The following is a 27817-nucleotide window of genomic DNA, read 5'->3' on the forward strand; positions in this document are numbered from 1 at the left end:
CATGAATGTCCCTCAAAGCACTAGGAGGCTGTGAAGTCTCTGGCACGGTGACTAACTGCAGAGAGCGTGGAGGCTCTCACGCAGAGTGCATTATGGGCCAAGGTGCCTAACAGCTGGCCGCAAGACTGAATTACTGCCCTTGATGCACATGGACTGACCGCAGGAGCTCTTGCACACGTGGTCTAACCAAGTTAGCTGGAAGCTGTGGTCAGGCATAACTCTCAGCTTCAGCTGTGGTGAAGGTTTGTATGCAGAGAGAGGACAGGCCTAATGTAAGAGCGTGATGCATTATGTAGGACTGCTTTGTTAAAAATGATTAGCATAATGATGATGCATATTATGCACCCTTTTTTCCCTACTGCCTTCTCACAGCTAAGGTGCCCTAGAATAGAGAATTAAACCCGGTAAATGGACAAAAGTATTGGGACACCTTCGCATTACTCCTACAGGAGCTTCCATGACATCCCATTCTAAAGCCATAGGCATTCATGTGCAGTTGGTCCCTGCTTTGCAGCTTTAACAGCAGGTTCGAGTCAGTACTGCACTATGATCTGACCTTAGCACTCTGCGACCCCGATCTACGACTTGGTCTACGTGGTCTTCATGTGGTTGCTGTGGTTCTTAAATGCTCCCAATGTTCAGTAATACCACTCACAGCTGATGGTGGAAGATCTAGGAGGGAGGAAACGTCACCACCTGACCTAGTACTAACAGAACCAGGGTGGAGTTCTGTGAGCTCTTTAGAACCGGCACAGGTGTGTGCTGACTGATGCATTGGAGCTGGGGAAAGTATCAGCTGCCCGACGATAAGTTTGTATAAGGAGGAGACACATGTTAAGTCCTTAACCTTCTAGTGTTCGGAGCATTGCTAGTGCTAGGGGAGCTATGAATAGGTGGGTTACTTGGCAGAACCAAATTTGTAGAAAAAGGGAAAATTTACCAAACAAATAAAAAGAAAGAGGTGTCCCAATACTTTTGTCCATGCATTGTATGTTTTTTTATAAACCAAAGACCAATTTACAATACTCAATAATTGCATTCTTTGCCACCTTCAACAAGCAGAGCATCATGTGGATTAACACACATTGCCATGTGTCTTGGCCCCAACATTTCACAATTTGGCCACTCCCTTCTCATTCTGTTTCGCTAATTATTTTGTGCCACCACTAACAACACAACGACTGTTCACCATCTCATGCGAGCTCCAGACCTGCCGACTGTAATGTTAGTGTTACCACAGTGACAGCTCATGTGACAGCACGTAACTACTTCTTTCTTTAACTTTCATTTCTTCCTGCAGCGAAGGCCGGGTCATTAAAACTTAAGGCTTTACTGTCAGTGGCAGTGCTAAGAGTCAAAAAGAGAGTTGGATAATGATGATGACTATGAAAATACCCGACAGAGAATTAGAAGACTTAGACAGTTCAGAGTCGAGTGGAAGACAGAATTCTTGAGACTGTCCTATGATTTTAAAGCAGCATTATGCAAGAATTGGCATTTCTTGCTCCTGGGCTCCCCCTACAGTCTGTAAGCAGATTTCTCATTTTGAGCGACTACTAGGATAGACATTACTAGACAAGCTGAGAGATACAGAACCGTCACTGAAAGCAGCAGAAGCACGTGGACTGAGGCGGTAGAGTCATACTTCTGGAGTTTATACAAATATGACTTTCGAGCGTTGCCCTCCTGCTTCACCAGAGTTACAAAGTTCAATTAGCAGCATATTGAGTCCAGGGAAGCAACTATAGAGACACTATTCTCCCTATTACAAGTCAGTGGAGCATCAGCATGATTTTGAAGGCGTTATTTGAAGGTAAAAATGCTACGAATTGTTGCTTTAAAAAGAAAACGAAACTCTGATGAGAACACTGAACTGGATGTGAAAGATTCAGTATTGGATGTTAGCGCAGGGGCATGAGTGACCTACCGCAGTGACACTTCCATTAACACTGTATGTACTCATGTGTAGTCTTCCTTGTTGGGTGTGGATGGACAATGCTGAGCTAAAAGCACTTTTATTAAAGCACACCAGAACCCAGTTCCATTAGTAGCTATATATGTCCATACCATAACAGTGCCTCCGCCATGTTTGAAAGCTCAAGTGATTTGCAACAGATCATGAACCCTTTCTTTACTTCTCCTAACTCAAACTATTTTAGTTTATTCTAGTTTATCTGTCAAACAAACCTTATTCTTAAACTGGGCAGGCATTTTTTGGTTATTTTCTACCAATGTAATCTGTATTTTTAATTAAATACTCAAAATCAACTAATTACTAACAGAATCTATGTGGACAGGCTTAGAAAGAAGCAGCATTAGTCAGTAGAGAACAACGCACTGCAACACACTGCTGTAAATCTGCCCGTAAAGCTAAAATATTCCCTCACCAGTCAGAGCTGTGGGGTCAGATTTGGTGGGAATGTTTCAGATTCTGTTATAAGTCTGTATGGCTTAAAGGATACAGTGGGCTCAAAGGAAGGTCTGGCTGGATGGGCTGAATAGCTGAGTGCTGTAGCTCACAGTTCAGCTGTATGTATGACAGTGTAGTCAGGTTCAGTTTCACGGCCAGGCAGGTACACTACTGGTTGTGTGCAGTTTTGCTGTGTGTCCTTGGGCTAGATTCTTAGGGCTACACTGGACATGGAGGACACTTGGATATCACACAGTATGGTTAAAAGTATCTGGACGCCTACATATTACACCTACAGGAGCTTTCATGACATCCTATTCTAAAGCCATAGGCAGCAGGTTTGGAGCTATGCAGTTATTGAGTCAGCAGAACGTTGGTGACTCTTTTGCACCCCAAGATCCTACTCTGTAACTTTCCATGGCCTTTATGAGTGGCTGTGGTTCCTGAACACTTCCACTTTTAAATAAACATTACCGCTGACTGTCGATGGTGGAATATCTAGCAGGGGAAAACATTCTTGTGAATGACTTGTGAATGCATTGGTGGCAGTGTTGAGTAAGCGCTTATGAAGAATGACCCATTCTTTTACTGATGTGTACCCCTTTGGCAATGGAGATGAAAATGAAATTCCTGAATTTAATGATTAGGAAGTGTGTCCCAATACTTTTGTCCAAATAGTGTAGCTATTTCTTTTTAGAGACCACCAAATCTGCTTGGGTGGTGTGAGCAAAGCTGGCATTTTAAAGTGCATTCCTCTGCAAATTGCTTCCTCTGCAATTCCAAATTTCCACCAGAGGGGGCTCCCAAACTCTGTACATATATTGTGCTACTTTAAAGTTTTATTAGTCTGCATTTGGCATACCAGGTCTCCTCAGACAGCACAGTAGCTATACTGATACAGGGATACTGATACAAAAGTTTTACCATTTCAACACAAATCATTTAGTTAGAATGATCAAGCATGCAAGCAATGTAGCCCCCTACTGCAGAGGTGCCGAGGTGCCGAGGTGCCGAGGTGCTGCGGTGCAGAGATGCGGTGGGGGGTGAGTACAAGAGGTGTTATCTTTCTGACGCACAACTATAGAAGGATTTGGGCAGAAGGAGGGAGAGCAAAAAAATTCAACAGCCGTTTTTCGTCTCCGCAGGCCAGTGTGCTGTGCTCTCCAATGCCCAGTAAATTACTGTCCAGTCAAGCAGAAAAAAGGAGGGGGATTTGGACACGAGCATCACCTGTCTCTGCCCATATCCCCAAATCCAGGCATAAATGAAGTGGACAACTGCCTGTTTATTCTCCTCGCCCTGGCACCCACCAGGAGGCCAGCGCCCACTTTTATTGAACTGTTTTCTGCTGAGCCCTCCACTTGCTCCTTGGATTAATCAGAAATCCTCGCGCAAACAGCCTCCTTTTTTTCTGTGAGAGCAGCGCACTGGCCTCCAAACCACACACAGATAGGCAGTCACTGTAAAAGTGGACCGAACAACACTTTTTTTTCCTTCTTCTTTTCTACAGGCAACAGTTGTGTGTTTATTCGGTTTATGCTCCACATCCCAAAGCTTGCACACTCCATTCCTGAATAATGCATGGAGAAGAACATGGGCGAATGACTGTGCAGGGTAAGGTGGGAGGAACAAGAACAAACATGCACCAAGTTTCTAGTTTTGAAGGTTTAGGGTTTTTGTATTGACACTCGCTGGCCATTTTATCAGAAACACCTTCCACATAGATTACAGACTGTAGATTATCTGTTGTTGCCCAGTGCCTTAGTCCATCCATGGAAAGGGATCTCCATATGACTTCCACTGACCAGATATTGTTTGAGTGGTGGGCACTTCCAACAAGACCATGATATGAGCTGGTGCAAGAAGAACAGGCAGAGCAGCAATGCTGTTTTTTTTTTTAACAACCAGATAATTCCATGCACACTAAAGGCCAACAAAGTTCTTAGTCTGGTCCAAGCGCTATAAAAGAGTAGCGGAATGCGCCTTTCGTGATGTTTACTCATTTCCAATTTCCACCCAGTAGCTAATCCCCCCTGCCACACAATAGAAGCACTCCTGGGCGATTGAAGGCCAGTCACATGAAGGCAGCCAACCTCTTTTCCTCAAACTGTTACTAACACATCATCACTGGACAGCTCAGCATGCTTGGAGGAGAGTGCTAACTGCCAGATCTGTTGCATCTGACTGGCTAGCATCAACCTGAATGATGGTGGGGAGGGAAGGCCATTCTACCCACCCAGAGAGAACGAGGCCAGCAAGGCTCTCTAAGGCTATAAAAGATGAATGGCTGATGAAGCTCTAGGGCAATGATTACCAATCCAGGTCCCAGAGGACCCCCTGCCCTTCCTATTTTAGTGTTTACCCTACTCCCAACACACCTGATCCAACTACTCAGTTATTTACCAAGCTCTTCCTGAGTTGAAGGTCATATGTGAGAGCAGAACTCAAACACTCAAATGTGCTGGGCAGGGGGTCCTCTAGGACCGGGGTTGGAAACCAGGGTTTCTCAATCCTGCTCTTGGAGACACCCTCTTCTGCACTTTCTAGTGCCTCAAAACATCTGATTCCCACTCTCAAAACACCTGATTCAACTAATCTGCTCATTAACAAGCTCTTTCACAGTTGCAGGGGGTCCCCTAAAATGTGTAGGGCAGGGGGTCCTCCAGGACCAGGTGCGCTACTAACGTAAACTGTACCTGGAAAAACAGCTCTATGGTCCACAAGGTCCTAGAGGCATATTCATGGACAGGCACAACAGATGGACTGGGCACCTATACTATGTGTCCAAATGTCTGTGGACACCCTGCTAATAAAAGAATGTAGATACTTTAAGTTATACTCATTGCTGATGCAGTTGTATAATTGCACACACACAGCTTGTCTAGTCCCTGTAGAGAAGTACTGCCAATAGAATAGGACTCTCTGGAGCAGATAAACATGAGCCCATTGGCACCATGCTGCCTAATGTTAAGCATGGGGTAGAGGTGTATAAAGCCCCCCAGCATTGAGCTGTGGAGCAGTGGAGCTGTGTTCTCTGGAATAATGGTTGGTGCTGCATCCAATAAAAAATGGCCCTCACAAAAAAAATAATCAGCACTGATGTTGAATTTAATAATTTCTCCCTTGTTAATGTTACTGTCATGTCAGCTGTGCTGCTTCAGTCATATACAGTGGGTTTCTGTGTGGAATACAGTTTAAGTAACTCACAACTTTCCCATTGGTTCCTGGCTCCACCTATTTGCATACTGGGTGTGTCTTTCCCCCTTAACTCACCATCAGTGTGAAGTCACGACCTCCCCCTAGGTGTTCACTTGCAAAATATATGTATTGCTGTATGTGTTTGGTCTTAAGTGCATGTTATCACCTTTTGGTGCTGAATGCAACAGTTATCATTCATGCACTAATACAAAATCTTATATGAAGTCTGGGGCTAGAGTGACTGTTGTAATTATTTTACTGTTGTGATTAATTTATAATGAGTGAAAAGTGATGTTCCAGTTCAGCACTCTTTAAGAGCAATTATCATTAGTGTGGTTAGCAGTGCACTGTACCATAAAAAAGTTTAAGAAAAAACAATGAATGAGCAGGTGTCCCAATACTTTTGTCCGACTACTCTGTGTGTATATGACCACCACATTGTGTATATGACCACCACATTGTCAATGTACAGGTGGTGCAGGTTTTCAAAATCATGAAGAAACATAATGTGTGAGTGAGCCCAGCTGGTTTCCCTCGAAGTTCCCCTTCAGAGGGTGTGTGTGCAGAGGCTGAAGCCTCCAGAGAAACACCTGAGACATGAGAGAAAACTCTTCAGATCTACAGAATAGCTCTCCAGAGACGCTCCGTAAACCAGATCCTCTTTTCCTCTCCTTTTAACCTCCATCCATCTGTCTCCTCTCATCTCTTCCACCCCCTTTTTTTCCTCCTTCTTTTCACCCTCAGTGCCCTAGAGCAGGCCATGGTCATGAGGGAAAATATCACTGCTCCCGCATTCTCAAAGCCAAGGCTGATGATCCGTAGAGATTATTTAAGAAGCACTACATTTTGTTCCTTCTGGATTCACGGTAAATGCTAACAGATTTCAGATGTATGTCAGAAATTATAATTAATACATGAAGCACAGTCCAGGTAAGGCAAGTGAGGCTCTTCTGATTTCTATAGTGGAAATTAATGTTATGCAGACAGATATTGAAAACACAGAAAATTATATTATAAGACACATTTCAGACAGACAGTCAGGTTAGATTAGACAGATTAGCCCCCAGTTCATCTGAATTCTGGAAGATAAAAGGAGTTCATGATTTGACACATACCATATCTGTCAAACATGGTGGAGGAACTGTTATGCCATTTATGTCTGTCAGTAGAACTGGGTCAGTGGTGTTTACTGATAATGTGGCGGTTGATAAAGGTAGCAGGATACATTGTAATGCTTTCTTTTATCCTCCTATTCAGTGAAACCCTGCAAAACCTTCAGGCAACCAACATGCTCAGAGGAAAGCACTGGGTATCCAGCTCTGATGCATCGGCCAATATCACACTGAAGTGATGTGGGCAGAGAGAGAGAGACATCTACCCACCTGGACAGAGCAGAGCCAATTGTGCTCTCTTAGGCTCTGGCTGTTGATGGCAGGCAGCATGATCCTGGATTCCAACCTGTGGAATCGCCTTAGTCCACTGATCCTCCATCCCATGAGTTTCTTAATGCAAACAAATGGATTGTCCTTAGATGGCCAAGTCAGTCATCAGTCACCTTAATTTCACTGAGCAGTTTTTTTCATGTACTGAGGTCAGAACTGAAGGCATTAAGATGCACAAACAAGCAGCAACTGAAAAGACTGCAGTAAAGGCCTGGCAAAAAATCTCAACAGAGGAAACTGCTGAAAGCATTAGGTGAGGTCCATGGGTTCCAGACCTGTCATTGACAAATCATCAAAAATAATCTGCATTTTAAGTATTATTATTAAAAATACTAGTTATGTTTATTTTGGTTTGTCCAATTACTTTTGAGGAATGATGTAAACAGATGGCTGTAGTTTCTAGCTGGTAAATGCAGAATTTTAGTCTACTCTTCAATCAATGGAATCAAATCTTGATTACTTCATTGCAAATATGAATATCAGTGATGAGACAAGATGCAGAAAACTCTACGTTTTTACTTTGTACAGAATCCACAGAGTCAAAATAAATAAATAAATAACCAAATTGTTAAGCATTTAATTAAGCAAGCAGAAAATTACTAGCTCTAGAAATGCAATGACATTGCACAGTGGCACAAACCCAAACCCAAACGCACACACACACACACACACAAATCATGTCATTGGGAAAATTCACTTGAGAATTGTGTTAGTTTATGAAAATCACTTGAACAGAATACAGTAATGACAGGTCTTTGTAATGGCTTCATGTCAAGCAATTAAGCAGGGTTCATTTTTAATATCTAAACCTTGTCCTTTTTAGCTCCAGTTCTGTTTTTGTCAAAATTCAGAAGTACGGCACTCCGGACTCTGGTTAAGGCTTTATGAATAATGCATGAGTTATTAAAATGTGCGGCTGCGATAATAAACTACTCCTCTGTACTCTGTAACGGCCCACATATGTGTGTATTTCTTAATAGCAAACATCATGTTCTGCCCACGAGAGTGTAGTCATTTGGATTTCAAAGGCTAGGAAATTATTCCTGCTAAACTGTAATAGATGTAAAGACAGAAGACAAGTAGAAGAGTAGCAAGACTTTTAAAAAAATGACAGCCTGCCTTATTTTACACTGCTATACACACTTCCGTTCTTTAACTGGAGTTTAACCATCACACTGTAACAACCACTCATTAAAAAATGTGACGGGGTTGAGTGTGACAGGGCTGAAGGTTTTGTGTTAACATGGAGAATGGCTTTCCATGCTAGCACGCACTTGTTGTACAAGACGATGTTTTCACTTCAGCTATTTCCGTACTTGGCCCTATGCCAAAGGTTTTAAGCGGCAACGCGGCTGAAACATTGAGCTTGACTAATTAAAGAATAATCGGAGAGCAAAATTATGTTCATATATAGAGAAGAGGAAGACACCTTTAAAGAAATTTTGATGATGTCACTTCCTCAAAATAATGCCATCATTTTCACATGGAGGAGAAGACTGTACCTGTAGCTGTACCTCACTCTCTATATAGTGCACTACCCCACTAGAGGTTTCCCACCTTTGTAGCAGTGTCCAAAAGCAGTGTCCTGTAACAAGCCCACAGTACACTGGAATATATGGTGTACAAACGGTGTACACTACACGAACAGGGAATACCCATAATCCATTGCATTGTTTGGTTTGAAGATTTGCATGCAGCTTCTCTGTATAGTAATCTGGATTTTTGCATGCATGGGATAGAAAATAGGGCACAGTTTAGGAAGTTGGTTAGTTAAGGAGTTGAGGGACTAAGGGGCAACAGAAAATGCTGCAATATTCAGAAACATCACCTCATTTTATGGGGAATAAAAACATATTTTGTTATAACATATTTTATTATGAATGAATAAACTAAAAAAAGGGCAATATCTGCCAAATTCTGTGTAGTTTTAATTGTATACTCAGTAGGCTGTCTGTGGTGACACACCAAAACACAAGCTGCAACTGTTTATTTTATTTATTTATGTATTTTTAATTTTCATAAAAAAATAAAATTAAATAAAACAGCTGCCAAAAATACTGATGTCTGCCGCCTGATTTTCGTAAACCCATTTATTGGACGCCTCACGCTTCAGTACTTGTTGTCATGGTGACTAGCGCCATTATTATCCCCTGAACACCACAAACTTAATCTTTGCCAGCTGTACTCAGTAGATTTAATCACCTCAATACACTGTACTTTGTCCCTGCATTTTACAGCTACAGTAATTTCCTTTCCCGCTTGAACTTGCTTGAGCGCAAACATTTCCCTCAATGCCCTCAAAGACTTACAACCCCGGAGGACAGCGATGGCTTAGGCTGCAAAACCTCTCCTCGGCCCGCACAACAACAAGCATCTGCTGTGTACGTACACCATTACACTTCATATTAATTCTATCTGTATGGCTAATGAACTCATCTACACTCAAAGCTTAAAGCAAAGCCGGACAGTTAATCAACTGATTCGCGCTGACCTTGAATAGATATGAAGCCTCAAATGTGCTAATGTAATGCTAATGCTGATCCATCATCATTAACCCACAGAGTCAGAGCGCTAACGGCCTTCCCCCACAGTCCTGCTCTGAACAAGCCTTCGCTGCCACTAGCAGAAGAGGACGTGCGTTCACCTTATCATGCTGGTGACAGTCCATCACAAATGCACCCTTCGTTTGTTATTCTTAGGAATATCTCAGTGTCTCATTTGTAATCTTTGTAGGCCTTGAGAACAAGCATCCACTCATCTGATCATCCATCCAATATACAGTATGAGTTTGTCAAAACAACTTTCAGTGGAAACCATTGTAATTATTTCAGTCCAATTCATTTTTGGAGAATTTCTATTGATCCAATAATCAATGCATGAAACATGCTGTGTACCTAGGAGAGGGTAGTCCATGGGAAACAACAACACATTGACAGTGAGGGTCAGTGACTAAGGGAAAGAGGGACGTGCCATATATGCAAACGGATGGTGCCAGGAGCCAATGAGAAAGAAGTTTTACTCAGAACGAATCCTACGTTGCTTCTCAGTCTTACACACCAGGGGCTGTCAACAACGTGCCCACATGAAGTACCTGGAATTTCCCTATTGGCTCCCCAATAAGCCAATATTTGTCAGGAAACACAAGCTGCAATTGTTTATTTTATTTGTGTATGTATTTTCATATATAAAAAATTATTTTTATATAAAAAAAAGAATAATAAAAAACATCTGCCAGAAACACTGATGTCGTCTGATTGGGAATGACCCTATTGGTTCTTGTCTTCATATATTTGCATATTGGGGGTGTCCCAAAACCCCCTTCACTCACCATCAGAGTGTAGTCGTTACCCCCAAACTACATTTGTAAAGATAAAGTATGGCTTTTTTACACATTATTATTATTATTATTTTATTATTATTACTACTATTATTATTATTATTATTTTGTTTTGTTTTTTGCAGTGGTGGCTCAGCGGTTAGAGCTCTGAACAGCAAACTGCCACTGTTGGGCTCTTGAGTAAGGCACTTTACCCTCTCTGCTCCCTGGGCGCTAGAGTTGGCTGTGTGTGTGTTCAGTACCACAGATAGGTTAAACGCTGGGGACACATTTGGCTGTACATACTGCAGTGACAGATACTTGCACCTTTACCTTAATTAGTTATACTAACTGACATTTTTTTTGTCAACACTAAAAGAAATATGTAGTTGAGCTAACATGAAAACATTTATTATGACCTTCTTTCATTGTTTAACAAACCAATACAAATGTAGTTCATGTAGCCTGACATTAGAGTTAGAATTTTTTCCCTTACTAAAGAAATAAATAGAATTATTTCCCCTTACCCTCATTTCACTTACTAAAATGACTTTGTTTAGCCAACTTAAATTGTTTACTCCACTAAAAAAATAAAAGTTGGGCAATTAAACTACTTTATATTAATCAAACACATCTACTTAGTCCATCAATATATTTTGCATTGTGCTAACTGCGCCATAAACCCCCCAAAAAATCACCAAAAATAAAAACTTTGAGTTCCTCCATTGACAGTGTGATCAGTGACGACTCAACTTGGCCAATATAGCCACTCTCAAAAACGCTGCGAACGGCAACTTACTCATATGACCTACAACTCTGAGACCAAACAACCATTCATTGTAATGAACTGATTCATGCTCCCAAAAGAAGGTAGTCTGGGGGAATACAGTTCATGCTGACAGTGAGGGAACGTGGGTAAGGACACGCCCAATATGCAGCTAGAAGATGCCAGGAACTGCATGTTGGACAACTGTCACAGTTGCCCCTGGTGTGCAAGACTGAAAAGCCATGCACATTCCATGCATGTGCCTTAGTATGCATGTGCAGAAGCTTAATCAAGCAGCCACGTTATGTAATACAAACATGCATGTTCAGGCACAATAACTGAGTGAAACTCTTACTGACTCAAAATCTCAATTCAGGAGATTGACAGGGCTGTAAATCCACAAGTTGCTTGAGTTGATTTAATGAGGTTCTGTGTGGCTGAGTCAGCTGTGCTGGTTTAATAAGATACTACTGAGCTGCAGGGTTTGTTTGTTCAGTACAAGCCCTGACTACAGTCTACATCTTTCCCATTGGCTCCTAGCACTGTCTGTGTGCATACAGGACGTGTCCTCCAGTTACTGACACTCACAGTCAATGTGTTGCCGTTTCCCCCCGGACTACCATCTATTCTATATGCATGTTTTCGTAATATGTTGGTAGGATGCTTGGTCTTAGTCTCAGTGCTGTAGGCTGGTTTACCTGCTGTCTTTTATGATCCATGGCAGCCAAGTGTCCAGGTTTTTAGCTGTCTTGTCACTGAAGTGGTAAAACACCCTTTCCCTGGGTGTCTGAAGACCCATTTCTCTTGTAAGAGTACTTGGGTGAAGTGTAGTGCAGAGTATTGTGGTCTCCATACTGACTTTTGTGTTTAGTAGTTTTTAAGCTTAAAGGTAGCTTCTGGATCCTAGCAGCTCCATCCTAGCTGAGTAAACAGTGAAGCACTTTTGTGAATCCCTCTGGATAAGAGCGTCTGCTAAACGCCTCCAATATAAAAGCAAGTTGCCATGTTCTCTGTTGCTAAGTCTGCAGTTGTGTTGGCTGTGTGCTGAAGTGTTCACTGTTTGCTTTTATAAGGTTATACATTCAGCGTTTGGTAGATTTATACAGAAATGAGCAAAGCTGGGTTTTAAAAGCTGAGTTACGGCTGAGTTAAATCTAAATAATAAAGTATTTGGACAGTTAGTTTTATATACTATGTTTAGTACTTTAAGTAGAATCAATGTAAACTTTACTGTACTAATTTCGAGGTGATCAATCCAGGCCAATACATACTTGCTTTCATTGGAAAACTGAACAAGCTTTTCAACTTTGGCAAAAACTTTATTAAACCTAATGAGAAACCATTTAGCACAGTTTTCAAATGGACACTCTTAGGCCCCTCCAAGCCGGCCTTCATTTCTACTCTGTATAAACTCCCAACACATAGAGATCCAGCAATAATGTGGACTATCCGAGGGGACCCGAACATCTCTGAAGATCACTAAAGTTTCCTGTGACATTGAACAGGATTCTTGCAGTTTCTGCAAAAGAACGCATTTGGGGGCAGAGCATGGATGGGTCATTTACCCTTGAGTCCGACCTGCACACTCCGCCTCTCCTGATAGGAGGTGTTACATCCTGTCGATTGACTCTGACCTTCAGATGTTCAAGCAGGACACAGTAAAGCCTGAAAGCCTAGCTACTCCCTTCTGCCTTTCAGCGCTCTTTAGCTTAATGGAGAGTTTCACTTTCCCATTAAATGTTTAATGTTTCATTCTTGCTGCTGTGATTGGTGCTGCTGGAAAAGGCTGATTAGAGAGCGCTACTATTAGGCGTCATTAAATGCGAATGCCAGCCTGCTTTTCAGTTCCACAACATTATCTAGAAGGAGGTCGATCGCTGCTTTAACACATGACGGCAGAGTCTGTCTGGAGGTCGTTCTCTCTTGCAGGAGATCAAGGAAGCTGGAAATGCCCATGGGTCAACAGAACAAGAATAAGGTTATTTCGGGAACGGAAGTCTCATAAGTTTTATTGGGGAAAGTAATTCCATGTGATTAGGTTGTGTCAGGTTGACAATGAAAACTGCAATACGACAACTAAGGCCTCATCCACCGCTATGAGACCAAAATGACATCTTCATGAAGAGATCGGAAAAAATCTTTTGGATTGGCACAATGCAGATGTATACTGACCTTTACTCATTAAAGATGTGTGCAAATGAGTGCAGAACGAAGTGTCCATGATGATGTGAGCCCTACCCTACATCAGATGTACGACACTGACATGACAACACAACTGATGAGTCAGCTTCAGCTGCATGTTAAGAAGTCCCCATTCACTAGTCTCTCATTTACATGTCATTTGCAAATAACTTACCTTAATTTGCTTCAGCAAACAGAAATGCATCTGAATTTAGCCTAGATTTTGCATTTGGAACAAGCAGAATTTAGAATACACTCACTTTTGTGCATTGAACACTAATAAGCTACATTTTTTAAGAAAATGAAACTATCACTGACATAAATAACTGATCAGTCTACTCAGGCTTTAGTAGAGTTCAGTAACACTGAGATTAATAACTGATCAGTACAGTGATTTATCAGTCTACTCAGGCTTTAGCAGAGCTCAGTAACACTGAGATTATTAACTGATCAGCACAGTGATTTATCAGTCTACTCAGGCTTTAGTAGAGTTCAGTAACACTGAGATAAATAACTGATCAGCACAGTGATTTATCAGTCTACTCAGGCTTTAGTAGAGCTCAGTAACACTGAGATAAATAACTGATCAGTACAGTGATTTATCAGTCTGTAAACACAAATGACTTTGACATTGACATTGGGCATGGTCATAAGTCACTGTTCACTGTAAAGGAGGATGTAGCTTGGTCTTGATTCCTACTAAGGCTCATTTATGACCACACACCACGTTCCTGAATAATCATAAACATGCAAATGCTTGCAGGAACTCCAATTTGTTGGAGTTTCCCTACGCATAATACCAGTCTCTCATATTGCCATGCAGCACGCTGGCTGTAATTAACTTCTGTTAAAATATCAGTTACTGCTCTGATTACAACCCACACAGAGGACACACACACACACACACACAATCATTTCTCCAGCATTCAGAGCAAAGTGCCAGAGCCCGAGGATCGCAGAGGGAGAGGCGGATCGATGGAGGACAAACAGCTGTCGGACGTGGCGATTCCATTACTTCCCTGCAGTGGATCAAAACATTGCCTGTGCCAGCAGTAAGCAAACCCGAGCCCGGCCGCGGCTATGCGGGGAGAGGAGAGCCACCCCATCACGATAACTTAGCTGCGTCTTGCTGGAAGCCAGAAGAAAACGGACCTCTGCTGAGACTGCAAACCAGAGAAAGTCTCGGCATGTCATCAGCGGACTATTCAGCAGGCAATGAAGCGGCGTAGTCGTATGGCTACCGCCGCACGCCTGCGGAATATAATCTGTACCATACAAGCACCATCCATATGTTCTTTATCAATGGGTGGATGATTTCTTTCTTCTTTTCATATCTGCCTCCATCTGATCCCTTTCACTTTGGCTCTGTCGGCCCTTTCTCTGATGTGTGGGAGAGAGAGAGAGAGAGAGAGAGAGAGAGAGAGAGAGAGAGAGAGAGAGAGAGAGAGAGAGAGAGAAAGAGAGCGGTCGAGAGACAGAGAAACAGAGAGAGAGAGAGAGAAAGTGAAAGGCTGGCAGTCGGAGCTCCTGCAGGAGTGCAGTAATTTGCTTCGGCATAAAGAGCATGTTTCTGTCTCCAGCAGCCTCTCAGCTCTCAGATGGATGCAGGAGAGCTGCCTCTCTTTTAAAATAGAAACACATTTCCCCCCAAAACTAGAGAGAAGAGAGAGATCGGCGTGATCTCTATTAGACGGGACTTTCATTGTTTGATGCTGATTCACTTCCCTTTTATTTCTTTAATACAAGACTCTGCGCCTTAACCTGAACGCGGCTTCTTATTTTCGAGCTGGCAGCAGAAGCAGACCACGACCTTCTCAAGGGCCTTTGAATTTCTACATCTTTGAGGGAATTTTAACTGCTATGTGTAGAATATCCTGAGGCCATCTGTAAACTGTTACGGCAACATCTCGGAGGCTGTGCTTGCCTCAATATTATAGAGTCTGTAGTACCGAAAAAGAATGAAAAGGGGCAGAATAGTGGAGCCCTTTAACTGATTTATACATTGTATTTAAGGATACACTGCATTGACAAAAGTATTAGGACACCTGCTTGTTGTTTTCCTGTCTCTTCTTTTTAAAATACACCTCTCCATGCATTCTCCACAAATACAAGCACTTTATTAACTAATAATCAGTGAACCTACGAGTGTCTTTGGGGTTTTATAGGCAGTGTTGTGTGTGATAGTTGTGTGTTACATGTGGTGTGTACTTGTGCTTTGAAATACACTGCAGATAATGTACATATTTGCCACAAATGTGTCCCAAAAACACACTTTTGGCCCAATGTCTCAGTCTCAAATCAACTGTAAAACAGTGTCTCAGGCATCAAGCATGGCGGTAGTCCTAAGCATTTAATGTAATAGCTTTCTGTGAGGGAGCTTGAAGAAGCATTGCACTCTTCAGGCGTCTGTTTTTTAGCACCACTGTCGTGAACTACTCAATAAGTCCGACTAGAACGGAGCGTCATACCAAACCACTCAGATTGACTTTTTATTATGATTTTTTTAAGATCAATGCAGAAAGTTTGACAAAATTCCCTCTCCAGCAAGCAAATGGAAAGAAAACTAAAAAAGCTTATATCCCAGGTGCAGTGAAGATCTACACTCCAGTTAAGTCATTCAATTTAACCCCTTAACACTCCAAGGCTCATCACACACAATGGTGTGTTACTCAGTAACTACTTCTGGGGGCTTCTGTACAAACTGGTGGGCCTATTCTTTCTTAATGGACATTTGTAAAACCACTTTTTGGCCATAGGCTGTTTAAAAAAAGTTTTTGAGGAGATGAAAAGTGGTGCAGTATCATTCATAAGTAGCTATGTATAATCAAGGTCTTGAAAGCTGGCAATATCCTGCGAAGCACACCTCAGTTTAGCTCATTTACGAGAAAAGCTGAAAACTGCTGTATATGTAAAACACCTTCCCACACCTTAAGATGTTTGTCTCATTATTTTCCCTGTGTAAAATGTTAATTACGTCTCCAGCACAAAAGGTAGTCTTAAATATTCATGAAATATCCGGTATGGCTCCAAAAAGAGATGAATTTGGGGTGGAACTGGAGCTACACTGTGTTGCTTCAGCACAGCCATGTGCAGTGTATATATTCCACTGATTAAATTTCATAGCCTGCAAAAGTATTGCAAGCTACGGTCCTTAGGACATTATTCTTCATTGAGATCATGCAAGTTTTCCTTCATTCAGACTCTTTTCTCTCAATGTACCTTTGCTCATTGCAGCAGCAATCCACAGGACCTGGTTCCAATATGCACCAGACCTGTTTAGATGTTCCTTTAAAAACCTGACCTAAATCTGACCTCTGTGGTGAGGACGCAAGGAAAGTTTTTTTTATTTCTGATGACACCAGAACCTTCCATGAAGGTAATATTTGAGCAGGTGTCGCTGCACAATAGAATCTGATTGTCTTTTTAGCAAGCCCACAATCAGTTCTCTCTGAAGGTCTTCATGGACTTCCAGGCCTTAACTTGACCTCCATCAACTCTAACTTATCAATTACATTATGGACTGAGGACACAGCTGTCTGAAGGTGCTTTGCTGCCCTTGCATAGCCTTCTCCTGCTTGGGATCATTTGCTTTAATGGTCAGTGTACTAGGCAGCTACTTAGTGTAGCCCATGGCTGCTAATTATTAGGACATGGCTTATAAGGTATTTATAAAAAAAAAATCTGCATTACCTGCCCTTTTCTATGGCTTGACTGTTAGCTAACAAGCTAATCAAGGTGTTTTTAGTTAGTGTGTAAATGCACATATGCACACACACAGCCGGCGTGGGCTAGAGGGGTATAAAGCCCCCCAGCATTGAGCTGTGGCGCAGTGGTTCTGTGTTCTATGGAATGTTGGTTGATGCTCCATTCGATACTTTTCAGATGAGTTGGGGGAGTTGGATGAATGAGGTGGGGTGGTGATTAACCAACATCTTGACATCATTAACGCCCCTGAATGCAATCAAATCCTTACAGCAATGCTTCAAAATCTGTTAGGATGCCTTCGTCCCTGGACAGTAGAGACAGTTACTCCAACAAAAGCAGGATAATCTCTTTTTCATTCCCTTAATTTCAGGAAAAACAAGGAATAAGCAGGTGCCCCAATACTTCACGTCATTTTAGTCTATTCTGCATCCTTTTCTTCTACTTATTGGGGATGGTATGTATACACATCCTTACTTTCTAAACATGGCCACATATTCCTCTGACACAGAAACAAAACAAAAAAAACACCCATAACAGTGCCAACAGCAGAAGATTAGACTGGAGAGATCCTTTGGGCTGGGATTTCTTTCATTGCTTAAAAACGTTAATGTAGCAAAGCTTGGCTGCCTGGAGAGTAGGAGCATATCCTACATGCTTGCAGTCCTGTCAAGGCATATGTTTGCCTACATTTGGTGCAGCCAATTACACTAAAAAATAAATAAATAAATGAATAAATGCTGTTTTAACTTCTAAAAGTAAGTAAGCCGACTGCGGAAAATCAAGTAGCGTGGATTCTCAGTTTGGAGAAAATCAGCATTTAAGGCAGCCGGTTAGTATGTAATATAATATATATATAAAACACATAGGGCCCTTTTTTACACTCTGCACAAGGCACGTCGCGATGATCATTGCTATCTTACACACTGCCAACAGTGTACTTTCACTCCCTCCTTCCGCGTCGCTTAAACATAAAGGGTGCTTACGAATATATCTGTGCCGATGGGCGTGGTGGTCTCGAAATGAGGTGTGTTCAGGTCAGTTTCTGGCGTATTGCTGTCTTGGCAACGGAAAACCTGGAGCTCCACTCACTGAAAACAACCTAGGCAGACATCAGCAGTCAGACGTCCATTGCTGTCTTGGCAGCGCAGTGTTACGCAATACAGTTAAAACTGATGTGATCTCACCACAGGTACTGGCTCAAGAAGAATGATGGGACTTGCATTACTCATATTTTGATGAGCCAAAACATTAAGACCTATTTAAGACCATAGATTTAAGGCCAATTTATGCTTCTGCGTTGAAGCTTAGCTGCAAACCCTATGCCGTACCCTATGCCATACCCTACGTCGTGCCCTCGGACCTCCCCAGAAATGTCAACTACACCTCACAGTGCCACAGACCACAACAACTCTCACAGGCTGAGTGAGCACACAAGCTTCTAGACCTCTTTTACATCACTTGATTGGCTGGATACATAAGTAAAGTAAAGTAAATCCATTACATTTTGAATAAGTACTCACCAATCTGTAATTATCTAATTACTTTTCTGAGTACTGACTCTACACACTGTATTCTTTACAACAGTCCAACACTGGAAAACCAGTCCTTACTCAATCTGTCATCCAGAAGAACAGTATAATAATAACCCAGAACTCACTACAACTTATCCATTCAACTGGGAAACCGTAGGAAGTTTCACACACACACACACACACACACACACACATTCTGAGCATCTGGGTATTTGGCTGGAAACCTCAGCTGGTTCTCCAACATTTGGAGGAGTTCCAGTCTTTTGAGGCTTCATCCAGCTCTTCATTACCTGGCTGCAGTAATCCAGTGTTCATGTTCACCAGCACTGCTGCGCTTCCCCAGACTTCAGGTCCATTCCCTTGCCTCTGTGCTTTCCCGCCTTTTCCTCACCTTCATCTTCACACCTCTAAAACTAGGCTTTTCCCAACCAATAAGCTTTTGCTAATAAGGCAGGGGGCAACATGAGGTCATGGAAAACTGGCCTGTGAAAAACACACAAAGTCCTGACAAACATACAAGCAAACTCAAGGCCCAAACCCACGTCCTCCAGAAACAGGATATCCAAAACAGCCCGTCTGGTCCAAAAGAAAGGGCCTGCACCATAAGCAGTGCTTTTAATGAAGTGGTCAGATCACAGGAAGCAGGATATTCAGTAAAGCTACCTGAGATGAAACCTAAGACATTAAATCTGCGGCTCAGTTATTGTATCAACACACTCCACATGTGGGTTCACCAACATGTCATTAGGAATATTAATGTAAAACGTGGCAGCAGTGTGTGTCACAGTGTTATGTTTAATCGTGCTGTCTCTTGTGAACACACTAATCTCTTACTAATTTAATCTTGTATAATGAGTTGGTGTGAAGTGTATGGTGGATTCTTTTCACAAACACAATTTTGACAAAAGTATTGGGACACCTGCTCATTCATTGTTTTTTTCCCAAATCAAGGGTAATAAAAATAGCCTATCCTGTTTTTGTTGGAGTAACTGTCTCTGTTTCTACTAGGCTTTCTACTAGATTTTGGAGAAGCATTGCTGTGCTGGTTGTGTTCAGCGACAAGTGTGTTAGTGAGGTCAAGATGTTGAATGATCACTACCCCACCTCATCCCCACCAACCCCCCAACTCATCTGAAAAGTATTCATCATTCCAGAGAATGCAGTTCCATTGCTCCATAGCTCAATGCTGGGGGGCTTTATACCCCATGTCTGGCAATAGGCATCAGAAGGAGTGTCCACAAACATTTGGACATATTGTGTATTCACTGATAAAGCAAGTGTATCAACATGCCAGGTCAATCATTTGCTAGGCTGTTGCAACATGGCCATCAGGATGAAAGTGGTTTTGCTATGTGCTTGCTATGGAGGTTGCTGTATGGTGGCTATAGTGTTGTCATGTGGATCCTATAGTGTTGCTAGGTGGTTGCTATGGTGTTGCTAGATGATGGTTATGGTATCCTAGGTGGTTGCAAGGGTTTTGCTAAGTAGTTCTAAATGGATGCTATAGTGTTGTTGGATGTTGGCTATAGTGTTGCTAAGTGGATCCTATGGTGTTGCTAGGTGGTTACTATGGTGTTGTTAGGTGCTTGCTGTGGTGTGGCTATGTGGTTGCTATAGTATCGCTAAGAGGTTCCTATGATGTTGCTGGATGGTGGCTAGAGTGTTGCAATGTGGATCCTATGGTGTTGCTAGATGGTGGCTATGGTATCCTAGGTGGTTGCAAGGGTTTTGCTAAGTAGTTCTAAATGGGTGCTATAGTGTTGCTGGATGTTGGCTATAGTGTTGCTATGTGGATCCTATGGTGTTGCTAGGTGGTTACTATGGTGTTGTAAGGTGCTTGCTGTGGTGTGGCTATGTGGTTGCTATAATATCGCTAAGAGGTTCCTATGATGTTGCTGGATGGTGGCTAGAGTGTTGCAATGGGTTTCCTACGGTGTTGAGCTATAATATAAGACCTGTCCTTTAAGAGGCCGCTAGGAGTGAGCTTGGTGACACGAGACGAACCAACAAGAGTAAAACCCCGGGAAATACAGTATTCTAAGCTTCCAGTCAAACAAAGCAGACTTCCTGCAGGAGGAGCTTTTAGAGGGAATTAAGCAGGCGTGACATTGAGGCCTGTCTCCAGACTAGTCCAATAATAGAGCTTTTATCCTCGTGGCCCAGCGTCCAGCAGCACTCTGACCATGAATAGCAGAGAGACGAGCATAATTACACAGTCACCAGCAGGAGAAAATGCTTCAAATATGTCAATTGCATGGTCAGTTAGACCTTCAGTGGGAATGCTATGCCTTTCTGGTAGAGGAACTGTCCCTAGGAGGATCTTTGAATATGTGTGTATGTGTGTGTGTGTGTGTGTGTGTGTGTGTGTGTGTGACTGCCACTGTACATGCAGAAAATGTGTCATTTGTCAACAGCGGTTTCAGACGATTGTTGTGTGAAAATAAATAAGTGTAAATTATATTGATAATGCAGCTGCTCTCTGTTTGGCCGTGAGTGTGTGTGAAACCTCAACGCTGTGTGTGTTTTCACACACATCTGCGTTTTCTGCCCATATCTCCTCTCTAGGTCCTCACAGCTGGGATGCTCTTTATCTCAGTTATGGCTAATAACAGCAGGCAGCAGCTGAAGTCCAGCTACACAGACATACATAAACGATGGTCCCTAACACACAAACAACCACACACATAGACACACATACACACATCAAGAAAGACACACACCAGTCCTTCATTAACTCTCTCTCTCTCTCTCTCTCTATATATATATATATATATATATATATATATATACACAAACAACCACACACATAGACACACATACACACGTCAAGAAAGACACACACCAGTCCTTCATTAACTCTCTCTCTCTCTCTCTCTCTCTATATATATATATATATATATATATATATATATATATATATATATATATATATATATATTACTCTCATAGAGTAATAATGCATCATAATAATAATAATATCAGAGGAATGGGAAGAATGGATATTGTTTAAATATCAGCTAATTCTGGAAGCAAACAAATTTCCCTCCTAATCTGTAAAAATTCATTTAAAAAGCTGAAGATAAATAAGGGGATGGCTTCTACAGCAGGATCATGCTCCTAAACAACCTCAAGAGGCACAAGCTGAAGGAACCAATAGATGAATGGACCAGTAGAAATGCTCCGAAATGACTTGGAATTATGGATTTGGACATCCATGTCAAGGTAAAAAGGTTTTTGAGGTTGTTGTGTGACAGCAGCGGTGAAGAGGGCTTTTATAATAATCTAAATGTTAGGGGAAATGATTGTCATGATTACAGGTTCAGTAAAAAAGTGAAAGCATCTATTGCAAAAAAAATCAAATAGTGCAGACTTCAACCTGTTAACAAAAAAATGAATATGAATGTAAATAATTCTGAAAATAACAATGTAATTGACTGACTGTAGGGACACAATTACATTTGAACCCCCCCTCCCATTTAATGTCCTTAAAGAGGGTTAAAGAGGGTGAAGCACTTAATGAGAAGATGATCTGCACTATAAATCAGCTCTACTAGTTTATTTACCACCAATCATAGACTCAAGACAAGCAAGAGGAAGCCACACACACACACACACACACACACACCCTGTTCCACACAGTCAGATATGCAGAGGAATGAACTGCAGTGAAAGTGCACTGGAGACTCTTGAGACATGCTGTTTCTCAGGGGGGTGTGTGTGATGCCTGTAGTGGAAGCACTGGTGGGACATGGTAACTGTGGCGATGGCTGGGAGAACAGCCCGCAGTCGGCACCGCGCCGGCCGTCATTACTGCTGCCGTGAGATGAGGTGGAATTAGCTCAACAGTAATTATTCCTGATGTGCGTAGCGGGATCAGACACAAAACGCGGTAATTCCTGCCACCGCGGAATTAGGTGGAGCGCGACTGTGCAGAGGTGTTACTGGATGCTTACGTGTGAGGGTAAGGGGGTTGGAGTGTAGTTGGTGTGTGTGTGTGTGTGTGTGTGTATGTGTCAGGTGGCCAAGATGAGAGCAAGCCCATCTGTGTGATTAGGGAGAAAGAGTGTAGCACAAGCTATTAGAGAAGTGAGAGAGAGAGAGAGAGAGAGAGAGAGAGAGAGAGAGAGAGAGCTAGAGATTGTGAAAGGAAAAGAGAGAGAGGGACTGTGAGAGTAGGGAAGAAGAGCGTGAGAGGCTGTGAATAGGAGAGAGAGAGAGAAAGTTAGAAAGAGAGACTGACAGTGAAAAGGAGGGGAGATTGTGAAAATTAGAGAGAGAGAGAGAGAGAGAGAGAGACAGACTGAATGCATGAAAGGTGAGAGAGACTGTAAAATTGTGTGAGCGAGAGAGATAGAGAGAGAGAGAGTAATGAGTGTGTATGTGTGTGTGTGTATGTGTGAGTGTAGTAGTGGACGTAAATGGCTGTGGGCTTTGATGCATGCTTGTGGCTGAGCTTGTGGCCCTGTGTGAGTGTGTGTGTGTGTGTGTGTGTGTGTGTGTCTGTGTGTGTCCGTCTGTGCATCAAGGAAAGATATGTAAATGTCAAGTGGTCCCTGGAGTGAAGTACTTTGATCCCACCTGAGCTCCACAACCAACTGCTGCATGGACAACCAGATCCACTTTGCCCCAAATTGACACACACGCACACACACACACACACACACACAAATACAGACACAATAGATGTGAAAAAATGCTAACCAATCTAGCAGCTTAAAACAACACACACTCACAACCTGAGTCAAACATGTGTAGAATACTGCAATATCATTCTAGCGCCTCCACAGGCTTCTTTACCTGCAGCCGCTGGCTCGCTCAGCTTGTCACGAAATGCATGTGTACAGCTGTCCATGAGGGGGCGCTCAAAGCATGACTTTATAGAAATGGTGTAAAAGTGAACTTTAGGGGGAGGTCAGGAGCACAAAATATCAATTTTCACATAATGCTGCTTTAAAGGACTCCCCCTACAGTCAGGCAGTGTAATTCACACTTTGAAACACCAGTAAAGCACAGGCTTTACACGTGCATTTCTGGACAAGTTGAGAGATACAGAACCGTCACCAGAAGTTAAAGAAGCATGTGGAGTGAGGCTGTAGAGCAATATTGCAGGACCGTACACTGATATGACTTGTTACAGTTCTCGACAGCGCTGTCCTTTTTTCTGATAAAATACACTATATGGACAAAAGTATTGGGACACCTGCTCATTCATTGCATCTTCCGAAATCAAAGGTTTTAAAAAAAAGAGTTCATCCTGCCTTCATTGGAGTAAATGCCAAGGACTGGTAAACTGTCCAGGGAAAAAGATTTTGGAGCATTGCTGTGAGGATTTGATTGCCTTAGGCAACAATCAAATGAGTGTTAGTGAGTTCAGGATGTTGAATAATCACCACCCCACTTCAGCCCACATTAACTCATCCCAAAAATATTAGATGGAGCACCAACCATCATTCCAGAGAGCAAAGTTCCACTGCCTCACAGCTCACTGCTGGGGGGCTTTATACCTTTTTGGCCCACACCTGGTATTAGACATGATGCCACTGGGTTATTATTTCTCTGCTCCGAAGAGTCCTGTTCTTTTCTATTGGCAATATAATACTTTGCTACAGGGACTGGACAAGCTGTGTGTGTGTCAACAATAGGTGAAACCTCAAGTAGCTGAATGCATTCATTAGAAGGGGTGTCCACAAACATTTGGACAGTTCCCCTTAGGTCATCTTCATGGTATAGAAGCCTGAACAAACTTTCCCTTATCTGACAAATAGTAAAGGACAGCAGGAGATAGAGAGCAGGAACCGAGGTCCGGAATCAAAAGCAGCGGTTCGATCAGCGGAGCAGCAGAATCAAAGGCTCTGCATTGTCTTTCGTGTTATCTGGAGCAGCCATAGGGCAATCCTTTCTTCTGGCAAGGTGTTGCATTCTGGAAACTCTCTGTTTTTTTGCACTGAAATGTTTTTCTTCAAACAGGCAGCTCACAACCGGCCATAACAATAAACAATACATTTTTTTCACTTTCGCAAGGCGTTGAACACACACACACACACACACACACAAACTCAGGCCTACACAAGGGATCTCCCTGCCTGGCTATTGATCACACAGACTAGATGAAAACGTATCCTCTTCATCATTGCAGAAGGAACTCGCCAGCAGAGAAAGAGAACAACTGTGAATCGCTGGGCTTACAGCGGTTTGCATTTCCATAAAACCAGTAATTAATGTATGCTACAACCCCCTATAATTTCTCACCAACTAGCCACCTATTAAAGAAGGTGAGCCACTTTTATTGAATGATGCACTCTGCACAGTAACACGGTGCTCATACATTACCTATTTAAAGGGTGATTGAAGGCTGTCATGCTGGCTAGGCGTGGCAGGGAACTAAAAAACACTTGCAGGGATGGAACAAAGTAAGGCAGGAACAACGTAAAACAGGGAGTATGAACAAGCGGGACTACCTCAATACTTGCAGGACTGGCCAAAATAACAAAACAAGGGCTGGGAGGATACTGAGCTTAGAAACTGAGGGGACACACATAAAGAGAGAAGGGAGAGAAAACCAAAAACCACTGAGCAGTGCTCAGGAGGGGGCACGGAGAGAAGGTAAACAACCACAAGCAGCAATTGGGCGACCCAAAAAGGGAAAGGGCGAACGGGAGAAGCGAAAAGCTGAGCTTCGACCAAGGGGTCAAACACCAAAGGAGGCAAGGTAACAGAACAGACAAGGAGGAAACCAGGAACAAGGCAGATAAGGAACAGGACAAGGCGAGAGTAGAGCAAACCTAATGGGGCGCACAGACAAACGTGGCTTGAACAGAGCTAATTCACGGCACCTACTCATCTGTGGACTGGGCCATGAATCAGGAAAACGAGGGGGAGTCCTTATGTGGGCCTGGGGGCGGAGTCCTTGGATTTCCCCGGGGGAGAACATGGCAATGAGGTCCTGACAATTGCACTGATTTTTCAAGAAGATATAATCTGGTTTGGTGCGAAATTATGGGATTTACAAAAACTCTAAAATATATATAAATCTAGTACACACACACATGTGTATGTATATATATATATATATATATATATATATACACACACATTTACATTTATGGCATTTATCTGATGCTCTTATCCAGAGAGACTTACAAGGTTACTCGTATTACAGAGGTGGGCCAATGTAGTGTTAGGAGTCTTGCCCAAGGACTCTTATTGGTGTAGCGCAGCACAGCCACCCAGACTGGGAATCGAACCCCAGTCTCCCACATGATATGGTAGCTCACTGGCAGGGAGAGGTGTTATTTGTTGCACCACACCAACCCCAACCAATTATAATGTTAAAAATGTATAAATTGTGTTTTGTTGAATATATTAATGGTGGAGAGATATATTAAGGAGATGCTGTTTGTTTATTTTGAGGTATTTCATTAAAAATATTAAAATGTTTTAGATTTGCCACTATTTTACCATCATGAACATTACACATGAATCTCAGGAGACATGGGTAGGTTTACTGGTCATTTTAGATATGGATAATAAAAAGGCTACGTATTTGGATGATTCTCTACAGTGGACCATTTCACGTCCAACCACTCTGAAAGATTATGTGGAAACTCTGAAAAATGACGGCATTCTCCTGTAAGATCCAACACAGGTTTCCCACATCTGGCCCTGGTCCTTTTTATCACTGCTCTAACACACACACACACACACACACTTCACTCAGCAATGGCTTGATCATTAACTGATTGGTTGAATCAGTACTACAATACTACAATGTTCAGAGCACAGCAGAGGAACCTTCAGGTCCAGCTCCAGGGGTCACATGACACTGAACACTCAGTGGTTCTAAGGTCAGCTTGACCCAGAGCTCTACAGCACACATAAACAGCAACAGCACCATCTGAAGCAGCACTCACATGGTAGAAGGCTATGGCCTCTCGGTCTAGGGCCCGGCTGACCGCCACCTCGCCCGTCAGTTTGTTGATGCTGAACACGCCCTTAGGGTCCTGATCCGCCCCCTTCCCTGTCAGCCGGAAGATGTGGTCCTCCTTCATATCAGACGAGATCACCTGTGCCATCATACACACACACACAAACAAGCATTCAGGAAGGTGTGTAAAGTTGTGCTTAGACAGTATGATGTGTATTAGCTTCTGTTACATGTTTTTACATTTATATTTCTTTATTTAATTTTTGTAGAATAAAGCCTGGATTGAACATTTGATCACACACTAATGACTTATTCACCATCACCTTTGATGTCTTAGTGCACAATCAGGGAGTCTGTTATAGGAAACCCACGAATAACCGCATCATTAGTTATAATAATGCACAATGAACACGTCGCTACCACCCTGTTACGAAAACCCTGTTTTTTTTAGCATGGATTATTACCTACACTTACATGTTATAAGTGTTCAATTAGCAGCACTGTGATTTATGTGGGTTCTAGATAGTGCCAGGTTTACTGCTCTCTCTATATATATACGTTCATTGAGTTTAAAAAGTCACTAATATATTAGGAAGCCTTCCAGATCTGTGCATCACTACTTAGACACTAAAGGCACTAAATAAATATGTAATGAGTTAATGTGCATCGTGGATTCAGCCTCTATTCAAGGTACTTGGGTTGCAAAACTCAAAATCTCAATCATTTCAGTATGAGTTCATTCCATACAAGAGCTAAGTTTATCAGTGTGGAAGGGACATTTCAGGTGCTACAGATTTTCTACTCATCACTAATTACTGATAATAAAAAAAACTGAATAAGACTGTGGCACATGTGCGTAACAGGGTGGTAACAGGGTATTTATTGTGCATTTATTAAGCTAAAGAAAACACAGCAGATCTCCAGTTATGCACTAATTAGGGACATAATGAATAGAGCTTAATGCACAGTGCAATAATCAGCTATAAATGTTTAACTCAGGTCTTAACGAACCCCTAATTTGTGTTCCTCAATAAAATACAAAATGAAATACATGAAAAAATAATAATAGAGCTAATATGACTTTAGACTCTGATCGTCTTGACGGACGCACTACATTAAAGGGCCAAATTTATGCATTCGATCATTTTTGCCAAATTATCTCTCTAATCACATACAAAACAACAGTGTAAATGAGTGTGAGCCTACAGATGGGAGGATTAGGCTAATCACGTTAAATGGAACAAATCAGACCGACTGATTGTGAGTGTGTGTGTGTGTGTGAGTGTGTGTGAAGGCAATATGACATTGTAACGGTTTTAATGGAAACAGTTCAAGACCCTCTG

The 27817-nt window shown here is 42.2% G+C and overlaps 1 protein-coding gene across 1 annotated transcript in view; it reads right to left on the minus strand.

Moving 5' to 3' along the window:
- The window catches only part of cdh13 (cadherin 13, H-cadherin (heart)), a 487795-nt gene that overhangs the window by 237327 nt on the left and 222651 nt on the right, over positions 1 to 27817 (minus strand). Inside the window, exon 5 of the mRNA XM_072694879.1 lies at positions 26461 to 26613. Coding sequence (XP_072550980.1) covers positions 26461 to 26613 — 153 coding nt within the window. The remainder of the gene's footprint in view (positions 1 to 26460; positions 26614 to 27817) is intronic.

Source organism: Salminus brasiliensis, chromosome 13, assembly GCF_030463535.1.
Source record: "Salminus brasiliensis chromosome 13, fSalBra1.hap2, whole genome shotgun sequence".
Lineage (NCBI taxonomy): Eukaryota > Metazoa > Chordata > Actinopteri > Characiformes > Bryconidae > Salminus > Salminus brasiliensis.